Raw genomic sequence first — 17,304 nt, 5'->3', positions numbered from 1 at the left:
CGCATCCCTTCGCAAGCTGACTCTCTCTCGTTCCTCCTGAAGACGCTGCGCTCTCACGTCCTCCGTCTCAGCACTCCTTCTCATCCTTGCCCTTTGTCTTTGCAGCTGAAGGCGCTGTGACCTTTGCTCAGGCGTTTCAGCATGTCGTCTCTTCCTTTGGCTTTCTCGTTGCTGCTGAAGACATCGTGATCTCCCATCGTCTGTTTCAGCACCCCTCGGAGATACTGCTTCCGCACGAGAACTTGAAGGAATGTTGCTATTCGCGTCCATAGACGTGAGGTGTGATTCGTTGTCCGCGTCCGTAGCGCCGTCGGAGGGTTGATACGACATTCTTCCTGCAAATAGTATTGTTTTTGTGCTATCGTTTTGCCGATCATCAAATGACAAATAAATTACATTGTGACAATTAAAGATTTCAAATAAACCTATTTAAAGTGTATGCGCATATAAATAATTTAAAAAATCGAAGAAATATCTCTCGGTAATTTCCTGAAACATTTTACTTCCGGGTAATAATGTTGAATGAAATAACGAAGATATATACTGATTACTGTATGCCTGTTATTTTAGGTGGTGTATTTTCGTATATCAACGTGGCGCGATTTTTAAAATATATCTCTGCAATTTCCCGTGTGTGCGTGAATGTTCTCAATTATTTATTTTACCGAGTCTAAAACCATCGATAAAAATGAAATCAGATGGAAGCGGTAATAATAAAAAAAATCGAAGAAATATCTCTCGGTAATTTCCTGAAACATATTTTTGCCGATCATCAAATGACAAATAAATTACATTGTGAAAATTAAAGATTTCAAATAAACCTATTTAAAGTGTATGCGCATATAAATAATAAAACAAATCGAAGAAATATCTCTCGGTAATTTCCTGAAACATATTTTACTTCCGGGTAATAATGTTGAATGAAATAACGAAGTTATATACTGTATGCCTGTTATTTTAGGCGGTGTATTTTCGTATATCAACGTGGCGCAATTTTCTTCCCGTTTTTTTTCAACCGAGTCTAAAACTATGTTAGCGACTGTGAAAAATGAAACGATATATCGAATTTGATTTGAAATAAAGCTGGGAGAGAGAGCAAGACACCACGGGCCTACAAAACAGGCCTCAAAGCTATGCGAGTTAATAAAATGGTGGATATTACTACTCTCTCAAAGGGGTAAGCCACGCCCCCGGACCGATCGAATGTTACACACAAACACGCAAGATTTCAATTTTATAATTATATAGATATTTTTATATATATATATATATATATATATATATATATATATATATATATATATATATATATATATATATACATACATATATATATCTATATATATATATATATATATATATATATATATATATATATGTGTGTGTGTGTGTGTGTGTGTGTGTGTGTGTGTGTGTGTGTGTGTGTGTGTGTGTGTACAGTGCCTTCAGAGAGCATCCACACCCTTTGACTTTTTTCATATTTTGTTGTGTTCCAGCCTGAATTTTAAGTGGTTGAAACTGAGGTATTTTTGTCACTGATCTACACATAATGGCAAAGTGGAATTTTGTTTTTCATTTTTTTTACAATCAGTTCACATCCTCAGTTCATATTAGTACCTTAGTTCATTTTACCCAATGAAAGTACCGATCCTCAGTTTATAGTGGTACCTGGATTAATTTCATATTGGTACCTGGATTCATTTTACACAATGTAAGTACCGATTCTCAGTTCATATTGGATTACAGAATTTCCATACCCGGGGAGGGAGGACACCCCTTTCTCAGACCCTCCTTCCACCCCACCCCTTCCCGATTTAAGGGAGTAACTGGACTGGACATAGTTGGATGATTTCTCACCAATTTGGGGAAAAGGGAACAAAGGAATGGAGGTGAGCTGTCTACTTGGATTGACATAGAAAACAAAGAAGCAAAATTGCCATTGAGTGTATTACGCCAAATGGGGTTCGAGGGATGGAAAGAGTTTCTGGTGCAAATCCAGTCGAGTCCCAAAAAGGCTGCCAGCGATGGGAAAGAAGCAAGCCTGGGTCTGAGTTGAAGGATATGTTCCATGCAATAGACCAATCTGTGATCTTCTGAATCATATTCTACAAACTGAGCAGATAGTCAGGTTCACTATGTTAACAAATATAATTTCGTTCAAAATTTTGGTAGATGAGCAAAACTATACATTTTTGGAATATTCAGAGCATGGAGAATCCAAAAATTAATGTTTACATTTGCATAGACAACTTTGCGAAAATGACATTGGAGACAATTGCGTTGCCAGGAATCGTACAACTTCCCAAATGACTTTAAATTCAGGTTTCCGAGCAATACGTCATAATCTTGCCGATGGGCTCGGTGATCTCCGAGCTCTTTTGGTCTCTGCTCTGCAATATGGTGGTGAGCCTTCCGGTTAATGCACCATTTCCGTGACGATGATGCTTGTGGAACGCTTTTGAATCATTACATGGGAAAGCACACTGATTTGCAAAACGGTTTCAGGTTACTGTGTTTCGCTTTTGCCTGTGAATATAAAGCAAGTGCCAGTGGAGTTCTAAATCGTCCATTGCAAGCAAGGTGCTCGCTGCTCGGCCTGAATAATGGACATTTGAAATAAAAACCAAACGTTCGTTGTCCTAAATGTGACGGGTATCTCGTACGAGTTCTTTTTCTTTCTACAAGTATTGTTAATAGTTTCCTTTAATAGTGCAGGCCCATATGTCATAACAATATTGTTTGTGTTTTTTGTTTGTTAAAATTGATTTAGCAATGGATTCTGCTTCAGAATATTATAGAGATGTAAAAAAAATAGGGTTCCATTTTTTCTTTTACGTCTAATAGGTAGTAATTCGAAGAAATCCAAGATGGCCGCCATAAAATTTGGAAAATACACTTTTGTGCATATCTTTGTATCTAGATATCATATAAACATGAATAATATGTCCTTTTATATGTTTTCAGACCCAAGGAAGCCATTTCTGCCATTGTTTTTACAGAAAAATGCAAGGAAAATAAAATAGTGGACATATACCAGCCAAAGTGGGGTCGGCCGGCATGAAATCGGTTAATTAAGTTTCCACCATCTAGTTAAGGTCTAGTTTTGACTGTGTTGACGAAATGTGAATCTGAATAGTAGTATCTATCTTTGCAGGACCGACGACAGTTCAAGAGTGTCTAGAAAATTACACCTACCTTCAAGATGAGTGACTCACCACCCAGGAAGATTGAGAAGTCAGTAGATTTCGGACTTTGTTTTGTATGCCAAATGGCCATAGGGCAAACAGACTATACAACCTTTGTAACGAAACCAAAACTCTCCTCTGTCGAGAAACTGATGGCAGGTGCTGAGGAACAGTACACGTATGGTGAAACAAAGTTTGCATCATTGAATAGACGTTTGCAATATTCCTCTGCTGAAGAATTGCTCGCAAAAGGTCTCCGCTACCATAAAGCTTGTTACAAAGATGTTACCAATAAGATGCACATTGATCGAGCAAAGGCTAGGTTTGAGAAAGGAACAACATCAGGCAGTGCCGCAGAAATCCGACTGAAAAAGAGAGGACGACCAAGTTCTAGTGATCTAGGGGAAAGCACGTCAACATCCAGAAGGTGTTCCCGAGAACAGACATTTGACGCGCTCAGATGTGTCATATGCCAGGAAGACAGAGGAAGTGAACTACACAATGTGTCAACAAAGAACATGGGACTCCAGATCAGAAACATTGGCCAAGAAACAAGTAATGACAATCTGAAAGTGAGACTGAACAGTGTCATAAGTTCGCCTGACCCATTGCAAGCAATGGCTGAGGACATGAAATATCATTTACCATGTGTAGTTAAGGCCAAACGTGCTATAGTTAAGACGGAAAAACAAACAGAAACAACCAATGTTAACTTTGGTCAGGTGTTATCAGACCTTGAACTCATTGAAATTGTTGAAACTGCGTTGAATGATACTACTGAAAATGCTGTGCTGAATATGAATGAAATTCATGTAACCTATGTCAATTTACTTAAGGAGCACGACTTTCCGGTCTCAGACAACCATAGTTATAAGCCATACCTGAAACAATTGATCCTAGACAACATTGCCGATGTTCATTTCAGCCGGCCCTCAAACAAAACAAAGCCAGAGCAGATTCTTTCCACAAAGCTCAAAGACCACATGATATCAAGCACAATTACAGCAGACAGCATCAAAGACGATTTTAAAGTACTTTTGCGAGCTGCGAAAATATTGAGGAAAGACATCGCATCTTCCCCAGCATGGAAATTTAATGGAACCTTTGCTGATTACAAGCCACCCCCGATGCTCAACATCTTCTGCAAGCATGCAGTCATGGGAACAAGGAAAGTAGGAAATAGCAACAGGGAGGACTCCATTGGTGTGAGTGCATCATTGTTGGCGCAGCACTTTGTCGGTGCTTATAAATCTGACCGACAGGTATCGTACGAACCAAGAAGCGAGGATGGATCATTCAAACAACGATTTGAAACTCCATTGAGTGTGGGCTTAGCTCTCGACATACACAAAAACACACGATCCAAGGCGCTTGTAGAGAAACTTGCACATCTGGACCTCGCCATCTCCTACAAAAAGGTCATGGAGATTGAGACCAGCATTGCCAACTCCGTACTGAAGCAAATGGAGTCCACCGGAGGCATCTGTCTACCACCATGGTTGGTTCAGGACACGTTCGTCTGGTTTGCCATGGACAACATCGATTTTCTAGAGTCAACTCCTTGCGGGATGAATACCCTTCATGGTACAGCAATTGCGATCTACCAGCCTGTATCACCGGAGAAATCACCCATGATACCACCAATTGAACTTGACCGGTCATCAAAAGCTCAAACGATACATGATGCAGTTGGCTGTAAAACGTTGACCTGCAAGAAGCCAGCACCCGAGAAGAGAAAGAGCGACTGCAAGCTGCTCCCATCAAAACCCGAGACAGACAAGAACAAGAAAACCGATATGACCTGGATGATTGGATGCCTGAACTTCGAGGAAGAAGGAGAAGTTGACGTCAAACTCACAGCTCCGGGGACGTGGGGAGCCTTCAATTCCTTGCTATCTTCGTCCAGTGAGAAGACCAATGTTGCTCTCGTTCCTCCGTTGATAAGGTCGCCTCCTACAGACTATGATACACTGTACACGGGTCTGATGAGAGCTCACAACATCACAACTCGTGTTATGGGGAGTGAGGCAATCACAGTCATGACTCTCGATTTGCAGCTATACGACCTGGCGATGAAGCTGTGGGTGGAACGCGAGGACATCAGGAAGCAATTCCTCTTCCGACCTGGTGAGCTACATGTTGTGTTTTGGGCCTTAGCTGCATTAGGAAAATACGTGGAAGGGAGTGGAATTGATCAGGCATGGGTCGAGGCTGGACTTTTCTCGCCAACCACAGTGAGCCAAATACTAAATGGGAGGCACTTGTATCGAGCTCTGGAGGCACACATGGTAACACTGATCGCTTTGTACAACCTGTACTTCCAGAGATTCCTGGCAATGGAACCTGAAGAAAGGGCCTATCTGAACGAGTCATCTGTTCGTCTGGGAGAGGCATATCAGAGAGACATCAGCGGGAGCATGGAGCCAGAGAAGAATCTATGCGACATTCTCAAAAAAACATTGGCCATGATGGAGTCCAGAGATATGACCAAAAAACTGGAACAATTTGAGGTCAGCACAAACAAGATACAGCGCTTCATCCTGAACTACATGAAACAGTTTGAGACTATCCTTCTGTTCATTAGAAGTACAAGACAACGTGATCTGCTGCTGCATATGGAGAGCATCGAGTCTCTCGCGAAGTACTTCTTCGCTCACGATCATCTAAACTATGCTCGGTTGCTCCCTCTCTACATTTCAACAATGCAGGAGACTGAAAAGCAGCACCCAGAACTGTGGAGGGAATTCATGAAAGGGAACTTCTGTGTGACAAAAGGATTGGCAGGCTTCACATCAATAGCCCCAGACCATGGCATTGAGCAAGAAAACCATACACTGAAGGTGATTGGAGGAATTGTAGGGATAACTCAAAATGAGAAGGCGCTTGACAAGTTCTTCCTCATTGCACCTGAGCTGTCAAAGTCACTGCACGAGTTTGCGGAGGGATATGGTCTTGGTGAAAACCAGAGCAGAAAACAACACCACGAAATCACGGGGGGAAAGCTTTCCCGGGTGATGAGCCATGCCTCCAAGCTTTCTAGGGTGTTCCGTGAACATGGCGATCCATTTATGGAAGAGGAAGTAGATGAGATCTACAACCTGCTCACCAAAGAAGTCATGAATGAAAAAGTGTCCAGCGACATCTTAGAGCGCGACGAGATCGGACAACAGATGTTCCAGCAATTTGCCACAGATCGTTTAGCTGAGGGAAAACTTTCTGTGTGGGACAAAATGACGAAAAGAAAACTTCGAACATTCAAGAGTTCGAATGCCACAACAGAAGTGAGATCGGGCGACAAGCTGATCAAAGTCAAAGAAGAGCGAGGATTGTTGCAGAGGTTCATCGTTATCTCACGGAGCCGACCAGAGCTCGACCTGAAAGAATGTATTGGCACCTATGAATTTGGCATCGTTCCACGTTCTTTATTTGCATCTGATGGATCCCTCTTGTTGGCATACGACAAGGCAAAAATCCTTCGTCAACTTGAGCATCTGGCTGAGCCTGAAGAGCAGGATGTACATGATCCACCAGGAGAACCTATTTCGACAGAAATCAATGAGCATCAAGACGCGGGAATTGCCGCTTTGAATGATGCAGCAGCACACGCTGGGGAAGAAACTAATGACCCATCAACTGACTATGAAATCTCAAGCCAAAATTTGCAGGAACCCTCTCAGATCAGCCAAAACCCAGACACAACCACAAGATCAGGAGTGATCAATGAAAACGAGACTACTTCTCGCCATAGAGTGATAATCATTGATGGCATGGCTCTTGTTAACGGGATCTCCAAAACAGAACAAACTAGAACGGGCACTCGGTAGAGCGCATACCTTCGCCGCAGCTACTGTTCTGTACTTGGCATGGGAGTGTAGGGAACAGAACAACAAAAATACGATTTTGACCTTTTCGTGACCTTGACCTTGACCTTTGACCCGATTGCTCCCAAAATCTAATCAAATGTGTCCCGTATAATAACCAATCATCCCACCAAATTTCATGCAATTCGGTTGAATACTTTTTGAGTTATGCGAATAACATACACACACACACACAGACATACAAATAAATACACAGCGATCAAAACATAACCTTCCGCTTTTGCGAAGGTAATGATTACATGCAGTGACTTTGCTCAATCGTTCATTGAACGCCTCGAAAATATTGCCGTGCATTATGATGACGTGAGGTTGGTATTCGACCGATACATCGATAACTCACTGAAAGACAAAATGCGCCTAAAGAGGACAAAGGGGAAATCAACATACTATCACGTCAGGGATAGTACATTGATCCAGAAGATTTCACTCAAAGATTTCCTTTCCAATGTGAAGACCAAGGCAGAGCTTACAGAGTACTTGGCTGTGAAGTGTCTATCTTACAGCAAGGCTCATCCAAACAAGTTGAAGAAGTTCATGGTGACATCAGGAACTAAGACCACGGGCAACACTGAAGTTCCAGACAGTCTACTCACGCACAGCCAAGAAGAGGCCGATACACTCTTAATTCTGCATGCTCTCACAGTCGACAAAGATGCAGAAGTTATCATTGATTCGCCAGATACCGATATCTTCCTCCTACTGATTCAGAGATTTCACGATCTACCACCTGCTACGAGGTTTCTCACTGGGAAGGGAAAGTTGAGGAGGAGCATTGCAGTCCAACCTATTCATGGCATGCTAGGAGAGAAACGTGCGTCTGCAATACTTGGATTCCACGCATTCACGGGAAGTGACATGTCTGGAAGGTTCGCTGGCAGGAGCAAGGACTGGTGCTTTAAGGTCTTCATGACATGTGACAACAAGATATGGGAGGCTCTGGAGTCTTTGGGACAAACTGATCCGTCACCAGAAGTGTGTTCCCAGCTGGAACGCTTCGTCTGTCTGCTGTACAAGTCTAAAGTTCACACGAAAGTAAACGAGCTTCGCTGGTTCTTATTCTCCAACCGTGCTGCTGAGGGAGAGAGTCTTCCACCTACCACTGGTTCGCTAAAGTTACACGTTCAGCGAGCACATTATATCGCAATGATATGGAGAAAGGCAGCAGAAAGCCATCCGTCCCTTCCATCACCTGTCGAGTATGGTTGGCAGTTACTTTCGGATGATGGGGTTTATGCCCCAAGTCGATGCCTGAATCCTCCAGCCCCAGAAGCAATAATGAATCTCGTGAACTGTGGGTGCAAGAAAGGGTGTATGGGAAGATGTAGCTGTCGCAATAACAATATTCCTTGTACTGAAGTTTGTGGGTGTGTGGGTTACAGTTGTAACAACAAAGCAAACATCAATGAACCGCGTGTGATAGATATGGATGAGGATGAATGAGGCATTCGTTTATGTGATCGTTTATGTTCATTCATCGTTTATGTTTAGGTGTGTGTGTATGTGTGTGCGTGTGTGTGTGTGTGTGTGTGTGTGCGTGTGCGTGTGTGTGTATTCAAAATAAATGTTATCAGTGAAGATTGTTTATTGAATCGATTCTAATTGGGAAATTATACGATCCGATTTCACGACGGCCGTCTCCATTTTGGCTGGTATATTGCCCACTATTTTAATTTCCTTGCATTTTTCTGTAAAAACAATGGCAGATATGGCTTCCTTGGGTCTGAAAACATATAAAAGGACATATTATTCATGTTTATATGATATCTAGATACAAAGATATGCACAAAAGTGTATTTTCCAAATTTTATGGCGGCCATCTTGGATTTCTTCGAATTACTACCTATTAGACGTAAAAGAAAAAATGGAACCCTATTTTTTTTACATCTCTATAATATTCTGAAGCAGAATCCATTGCTAAATCAATTTTAACAAACAAAAAACACGAAATTACTAATCGCCCTAGACTATAAAGGCAAAATACAGTCCACAAGCTCCATTGATGAACTGCTTTTTCCGTACCTTGTGGGAGGATATTTTGACTGGGTGGCGATCACATGGTTTGTTACCTGCGCCGCCGAAGGTGGGTGGAGGTTATGTTTCCCCCCTGTCTATTTCCCTGTTTGTTACTTGTCGGAATAGATTCCGGCAAGTATGTTGGTTTGTCTGTCTGTCTGTTTGTGCGCAGTACTACGTGTACATCGTTGCACATAGAATCGCCATACTTTACACACATATTTGCCTTGCCCTGGAATAGACTTTGCCCAATTTTTAACTCTCTAGGCCCAAGGTCAAGCTCAAGGTCACCCAGAACGTGAAATCAGGGGGCGTCGAGTTTTCATTTAAAATGTTTTTCAAACCACTATAACTCTAAAAGTACAAGAGATATGCATGCACTTACTGTTACTGACATATAGGAAGTCACATACGACGTTTCATTTGGCACCATGACCTTTGACCTTGAGTGACCTTGAAAGGTCAAACTCAAGGTCAAAAATGGATTTTTTTTTACTAATAACTCTGTCAAACATTATCCGATTCCCTTCTAACCAACACCAAAATGTTCATTATTCAATTCCCGAAAAATAACATGTGGCATAAAATGGTCAAAAATGCTTAGTTTTAATTATGTTTTGGGGTCAAAGGTCAGGGGGCCAAGTTTTCATTCAAACCACTATAACTCTGAAAGGACAAGAGATATGCATACACTTACTCAGTTACCTTCCATTGCTTAGCGTATATACATTATACATGTATAGATTTCCCGCCATTTTGATCCAAAATGGCCGATAAAAAATTACATTCCGGCAAGTCCTCGGTCTCTGACCGATTTTTCATCTGTCTGTTTTTTGTTTTTTTTGCCTGTGAACAAAATATCTCAAAAAGTTGTGGATGGATTCGGACGAAATTTGGCAGAGATGTAGCGTATATGACAAGGACGGAATGATTAGATTTTGTTGAACATCCGGATTCGGATCCGGCTACTAGAATGTTTTAAGTGATTCTTCACCATTGGGAGATAGGGCCAAAAACGATATATAACAGGATATCTCAAAAAGTTATGGATGGATTTGGACGAAACTTGGTCGAGAGATTGGGTGTCTGACAAGGACAAATCGATTCGATTTTGGTGAAGATCTGAATATGGATTCGGATATGAGAATTATTTAATGTTTAAGTGATTCTTCACCATTCAGAGATCGGGCAAAAAGCGATATATAACATGATATTAAAAAAAAGTTATGGACGAGTTATGGCTAAACTTGGTGGACGAGTTGGTTGAGTGACAAGAACAAGCCGATTCGATTTTGGTTCAGGTCCGAATCCAGATCCGGCCTATCAGTGGGATACACAGCATAAACTGTTCAGCCTGGCGGAGGTGTGCACTCTACCGAGTGCCGTTCTAGTTTAGACTGATATGTTTGTAAAGAAGTTATTAGTGGGAAGGTGTAGGTTATGTTGGTTACATGCAGTATACCTCATGTAACATGATGAAGATTTCGTTAATCAGTTGTTTTTACCCAGTTTTAAACAGTTGGAATATTTTAGGATGGTACAGAGTGGGTGCACTTTGCTTTGGGCACTTTAGTCGGGGTTTGATTCCTGTGTGTGTGTGTGTGTGTGTGTGTGTGTGTGTGTGTGTGTGTGTGTGTGTGTGTGTGTGTGTGTGTGTGTGTGTGTGTGTGTGTGTGTGTGTGTTAAAGGAAGCAATTTTGAGTTTTTCCGTTTGTGTGGAAACATTGACCTGTGTTCTTGAGCATGGCCATTAGACAAAGTCCTGATTCGTGTGCACAGAGCTGCGCTACCGTCTGGAGAAGCAAGCGGAGGATGATACAGCCGTGGATCTGAATAGCAGTCTCGAGAGCCAAGGAACCCTTGAATTCTGCCTCGTGTGTGACAACGGTCAGTGCCGCATTTCCCTTCTCATTTTCATTCATTTGCTGCCATCAAATTCACCCAGTGGGCTGTAAAGCTCAATGCGTGTTACTCATAAGTGTTAAAATGCACATTAACATGTTGAAAGCACAAATCGTATTTATTGCACTGCAGCCTATTGTGTCCATATGTGTGTGGCATGGTAATACATGTGACTGCGATACCCATATAAATACTTGAACAAAACTGACAGACAGCTTCCCAGGAATGGCCAATCAAGAGAATTCTGAAACAAATTAAGATCTTTTTGAGGGTATTGCATCCACCATGATGAGGTTTGTAAGAACTGAATTGGGATTTAAAATCTTGCGAAACACACAGAAACACTTAGTTTTGCTGCACAGAGCAGGATTGATATCATAAACGAAATGCTGACAGTGATTTGTCCAACTTATGAAACCATTGATAAGGCATTCCATCGCGCATTGATTCAGTGCTTGCTCAAGGTGATGAGGAAGGCCAAATTTAAGCATAAAAATACATTTTAAATTTCCATAATCGAGGAGTGGGAAGGAGAAGACCGGAAAAGGAAATGTTTGTTGATATAGAACAGCATCACAGCAGTTAGTTCACATCACAGCATCACAGGCAGGATTGGAGGTCTCGTCTCTTCAAAACTGTCCATACGCGCTCGCTTTCGAAGTTAAGTAACTTTTCACAATTGTGTTTTTGTCGAAACTGTATCTTTCTCTCGGTGTATGTACCTATTGGGGTGTCTTTAATAGTATTCTTGGTGTTGGCTTTTCATACCTGTGTACAGAATCGTCGGTCTTTTGTATCGCGTATTCTGAGGCCTAAGTGTAGTACTAGGCTACCGTGTCCGACCTTGGCTTGAGGCTTTGTTTTTGTCTCAGCGGTTCTCCGATCGCGCTGCAATTACTTTCCGGTCTCTGTTTTTCACGGTCTTTTCACCCCATACTTCCTTGTTTTAAAATCTCAAAAAAAAAAACATTTCCTTCTGTTCTTATTCGTTTATTCGTTCTTATTTGTTCGTTCGTTCTTCGACCACGTTGTTTGGGATCACGTGATCACGTTGTTAAAAAATGTCTCATCTGTCCCCTGAAGACCTGTACTCTGTCATATTCCACAACACCTTTTTCTTCTTCTTCTATAAAAGGATGCTTTCGACTTGCTCACCAAATCTATTCATTCCAAAAAAAAATTCCATCTCTTATAGTGCATCTTTCATTCATACCCTAAACTCTCCAGCACTCCATCCTCCCTCCAGCGTCCTCAAACGTATTTTTGACTCGAATGTCTCAAGAAACTCATTTTGCAATAAATGTTCGTTTCCCATTAATCGTACACTTTTCAAAATCCCATCACCCCAAAATCCCATTTCCCATCACCCCTCCCCTCTAAATCTACCCCCTTGCCCCTCCCCTCCAAATCATCCCCATCACCCATCTCTTTCAAATCTTCCCCCATGCCCTCCCCTCCAAATCTTCCCAATCACCCATTCCTTTCAAATCTCCCCCCACACCCCTCCCCTCCGAGACTCTCCCTCGCTCCTCCCCTCCTAGACTCCCCTCTCACCCCTCCTCCTCAAAGCGTCCTCCCCGCTTCTTCCCCCTTCCAACTTTCACCATCATCTCCCTCAACCTTCTGCCTCGCTCTTCCCCCTCGTCAAATAACACCTCACTGTGCCTCTCCCAATCACCATCAAACCTTTTGTCCGCCCCATTCTTCCCTTTCTCCAAGCTATTCTGTAATCTCCGACACACCTTCCACAGCTCTCCCTACCTCTTCCTCCTCTTCCACATCTTACCCTACCGCTCCCCCCCCCCCCCCTGTTCTGTATCCGATGCTCCCCCTTCCTCTTCCTTAACAGTATGGACCTCAAACATCCGGGGCCTTCACTCAAACTTGTCTGATCTCTCCATACAGGTTGCTTCTGACAAACCAGACGTGATCTGCTTAACAGAAACTTTCCTCCTTCATGATGTCTCTGATTCCTTGGTATCTCTCCCAGGTTACTCCCTCCTCCGGTATGATAGACTTGAGCCTCGTCCTGGAGGTGGGGTTGCTATCTTTATAAAAAACTCTCTTCCTCACTCGCCCTGCACTGCCCTCTCCACCTCACCCCCAGGAATACCTTTGGCTACGGCTTCCCCTTCGCTTTCACCTTTTGTTCATATGTGTGTTGTACCGTCCACCAAACAGTGATGACTCCATCTACATCTCGCTGTCTGAGAATATGGACCAACTTCTATCTACCCATCCCAACTCTCTCTTCCTCATATGTGGTGATTTCAACTGTCACCATGCCAGTTGGCTGGGTGTGGGTACCTCTCTCACCAGCCATGGCTCTTCAGCAAAGGACTTCTGTGACTCACTGGGACTGACACAATCTGTCAATTTCCCGACCCGGATCTCAGTCAATGGAGCATCTTCTCTTCTGGACTTGGTTATGACTAACTTCCCTGAAAATGTCTGCTGCTCTTCTTCTGCTCCAATCGGCTCTTCTGATCATGTGCTTGTTAAAGTGGACATCTCTCTGACCATTCTCAGAGAGCCTCCTCAGCGTCGCCGAGTCTGGCATTTCACTCAGGCCAACTGGCACAGTCTTCAAGCAGCCATCAATCATCTGGACTGGTCTCCCATCTCTACTGCCTCTGACATAAATTCTTCCTGGGAATTCTTCAAAAGCAAACTGCTCTCTCATGCACAGATTTATCCCATCTCGTCTTCTGTTGTCATACCCTTCCTCCCGTCCATGGTACACGGAATCTTGTGGTGAGGCTATTGCCCAGAAACAACTTGCTTTCGTCTCCTGGAAAGCAAATCCAACGGAAGGAAATCTCATTTCCTTTCACAAAGCCCGAAACAAGTGTGTGTCCACCCTCAGGAGAGCCAGGAAACAATATCTCTCCGTTCTCAGGACCGAACTCTCTTATCTGTCTCCCCCTTCCAAATCCTGGTGGCGTCTGGTCAAATCTGTTTCTGGTGTTTGTTCCCCCTCCATCCCCTCCCTCACCTCAAATGGCCACACGGCTGACTCCGCACGTGAAAAAGCTGAATGCCTCAACTCTGTGTTTGCCTCTAAATCTTGTGTCCCAAACCCATCCCTGTCTGTACCCACCATACCCAGTCGTACCCAGCTGCTCCTGGACTCTGTGTCCTTTCCTCCTGACAAGGTGGAAAAGTTTCTGTCAACCCTCGACTCGGATTCTGCAACTGGACCTGACGGCATCAGCCCACGGGTCCTAAAATCCTGTTCTTCCGCTCTTTCACTCCCTCTCTCTGTTCTCTTCACCCTCTCTTTTGCTCAAGGTCATCTTCCATCTGCTTGGAAATCTGCCAACATCACCGCTTTGCACAAAAAAGGTGCAAAAACATATCCCAGCAACTACAGACCAATCAGCCTTCTCCCAATTATCAGCAAAGTCATGGAATCCATCATTGCTTCAGATATGAAATCTTTCCTCTTCTCCAATGGCTTGATCTCTGATCATCAATTTGGTTTCAGACCTGGAAGTGTCCATCTACTCTGGACATGCTGCTTCTGCTTTCTCAACAATGGATGGAGGTCCTCAATGCCAAACAGGAAATTAGAGCAGTCTCCCTTGACATATCACGTGCCTTCGATAGGGTCTGGCACCCCGCTCTGCTCACCAAACTCTCCTCTTTTGGTATCCATGGAAATCTCCACGCATGGCTGGCGGACTTCCTCTCTAGTTGTAGTCAACGTGTGGCCCTGAATGGGTTTCTCTCATCTCCTCTTCCTGTTCAGGCTGGAGTTCCACAAGGCAGTGTTCTGGGCCCTGTGCTTTTTCTGGTCTTCATCAATGATCTCTCTGACTCTCTTGAAAATCCTCTGTATCTCTTTGCTGATGACTCTACTCTCTGTCGCTCCATTCTTCATCCCTCAGATCGGCAGTCTGCAGCCTCCTCACTCTCTGCAGACCTGGACAAAATCACAGACTGGGCAAACAAGTGGAACATGTCTTTCAATCCTGACAAATCTCACACTCTTACGATGTCTCTCCGAAAAGACCGACTGGACAACCCTCCCATCCACTTTCTGAATAATCCTCTCCAAGAAGTTCTGTCACTCAAGCTTTTGGGTCTCACTATCTGCCATGATCTTTCCTGGGAAAACCACATTTCAAATCTGGCCTCCAAAGCCAGTCGCCGACTGGGCATCCTCCGTCGTGCGAAGTCCTTCCTTGTGTTACGGATCCCGGATTTAGGTGAATTACTATTCATGTCATTGCTTATTAATGTTTATTCTACTAAAGGTTGTTGTGGTTAAATGGTTAGAGGGGCTCCGGATAACAGGAGACCGGAAGCGGGATAGTAAACCGGAAGAAGGAGGAGAGACACAAGGTCCTGGAGAAGGCGGCCATCTTCTGTTCATCGCTCAGCTCCGACGCGAGCGGTGTCGATATTGAGCAGCGTGGGGAACGCTGCGTTTGAAAGCCCGCCTGGCGAGAGGAGTTACCTGCGCGGGGTAATTACCGGTTACGCGTCAAGTTGCCATGGGTTCGTGCACGGAACCAAGCGTCCGGCACAGTTCGCCTCAACGTCTACAAGGACGCGTACGGGTCGCTCCTTGGGCCTCGCGCGCTGTGCGAGTCGCGCTTTGCTTTGCCCGCTTTGCTTTGCAAGGAGGTGTGCGCTGCAGCAGCTGTTCCCGGTACGTGACGTGCACGTTTGGAGCACGTCAGCCAGGGGTCCGTTCAACCGCCCGTGTGCGGAGAAGTCGACCTTCACCCTGGTCTGGAGGGGCCCAGAGACATTGTGAGGGACAGTGACTATTGAGGGGTCGTGAGTGGGGAAAGGGGGGAAATATATGAGATGGCCATCTGAGTAATATTGTTGATTGATTGTTGAGTGTGGTTGATTGATTGGGAATATATTATCCATTAATCCGGATCCTTGGTGTGGGGGTTTCTTATTGACTTGAATTATTGTGTCTTTCATATTGATTGCGTTACGAAAGCGTATAAATCATATATCTTTCTGGCGGGGTCCCTCCCACGGTCCGGGGGTCACCAAGACCAGGTAGTTACCGGGAGGACCACATAACAGAATTTGGGGCTCGTCCAATTGAATTCCGGGATCTAAAATTGTATAACATAATAAAATAATAATTTTTAGTAATTAAAATTAATTAATTAATTATTAATTGGTAAATTTTTGAGAAATTGTGGTAAAGTCTTGGGTGAAGGTTAACAGGTGTTAACGATAGTCACCATGGCGTTTGTTGCACAGAACTTTGCGGTAACACCTAGTGAGGCACAGTTCCGAGCGTTACTAAAAGCGGACCTCTTGAAATTGGCCAAACATTTTAACTTGGAGGTCCGAACTAATTTGAGGAAGGCAGAGTTGCAGACCACGGTGATACAATCTATGGTGGGATTAGGAACATGGGACGAGTTAGCCTGGCAGTGGCTACCCGAAGAACCAGAAGACGTTGAGATCCGGAAACTGGAGTTGCAATTACGGAGCCAGGAACGGATCAAAGAAGAAGAAAGGAAAGCAGAAAAGGAAAGAGCAGAAGAGGAAAGGAAAGCAGAAGAGAGGAGAGAAGAGAAACAAGCAGAGGAAAGGAGAGTGGAACGAGAACTCCAGGAAAGGTTAGAAAGGATGAAAACAGAAGAAAGGAAAGCAGAAAAGGAAAGAGCAGAAGAGGAAAGGAAAGCAGAAGAGAGGAGAGAAGAGAAACAAGCAGAGGAAAGGCGAGTGGAACGAGAACTCCAGGAAAGGTTAGAAGGGAGAAAAGCAGAGGAGAGGAGAGCTGCCAGGGAACTCGAAGCAGAGGAGAGAAAAGCCGAAAGGGAGTTGAAGGAACGTGATCTGGCGCTTCAGCAAGAAATTAAATTCAAGGAGCTGGATTTAATGAGAGAACGGGGAGAGGTACCACCCTTGCTGACTGGGCCGACACCTAGCCAGAACACCTGGAATGTGGGCAGACATGTGAGGCTGGTTCCACCCTTCAGTGAAAAGGAGGTCACTCAATTTTTTCCACACTTTGAGAAAGTGGCTCGACAGTTAAACTGGCCGGAGGAGGCCTGGACCATACTAGTGCAAAGTGTGCTGGTGGGTAAAGCTCAAGAGATTTATTCGGCGCTACCAATGGACCAATGTGCAGATTATGAGGTATTGAAGAAGCACATCCTCAAAGCCTATGAGTTGGTTCCTGAAGCTTACCGGCAAAAATTCAGGAATGCCAGGAAGAGGGAGAGTGAGACCCATGTGGAGTTTGCCAGAGTGAAAGAAAACATGTTTGATCGGTGGTGTGAGTCAAAAGGAGTCGGGAACGACTTCGAAGCATTGCGTGACTTGATCCTGGTGGAGGA

General features: G+C 43.9%; 1 protein-coding gene across 2 annotated transcripts in view; it reads left to right on the top strand.

Moving 5' to 3' along the window:
• Positions 1-17,304, top strand: part of MAPKAP1 (MAPK associated protein 1) — a 327,283-nt gene that overhangs the window by 260,614 nt on the left and 49,365 nt on the right. For both annotated transcript variants that reach the window (XM_068124857.2, XM_068124856.2), the window contains exon 7: positions 10,859-10,966. In XM_068124857.2, the coding sequence (XP_067980958.1) occupies positions 10,859-10,966 (108 nt within the window). The remainder of the gene's footprint in view (positions 1-10,858; positions 10,967-17,304) is intronic.

This window comes from Myxine glutinosa, chromosome 8 (assembly GCF_964187855.1).
Source record: "Myxine glutinosa chromosome 8, kmMyxGlut1.1, whole genome shotgun sequence".
Lineage (NCBI taxonomy): Eukaryota > Metazoa > Chordata > Myxini > Myxiniformes > Myxinidae > Myxine > Myxine glutinosa.
The sequence above is the reverse complement of the archived record's forward strand: the minus strand, read 5'-3'. Positions and strand labels throughout refer to the sequence as shown.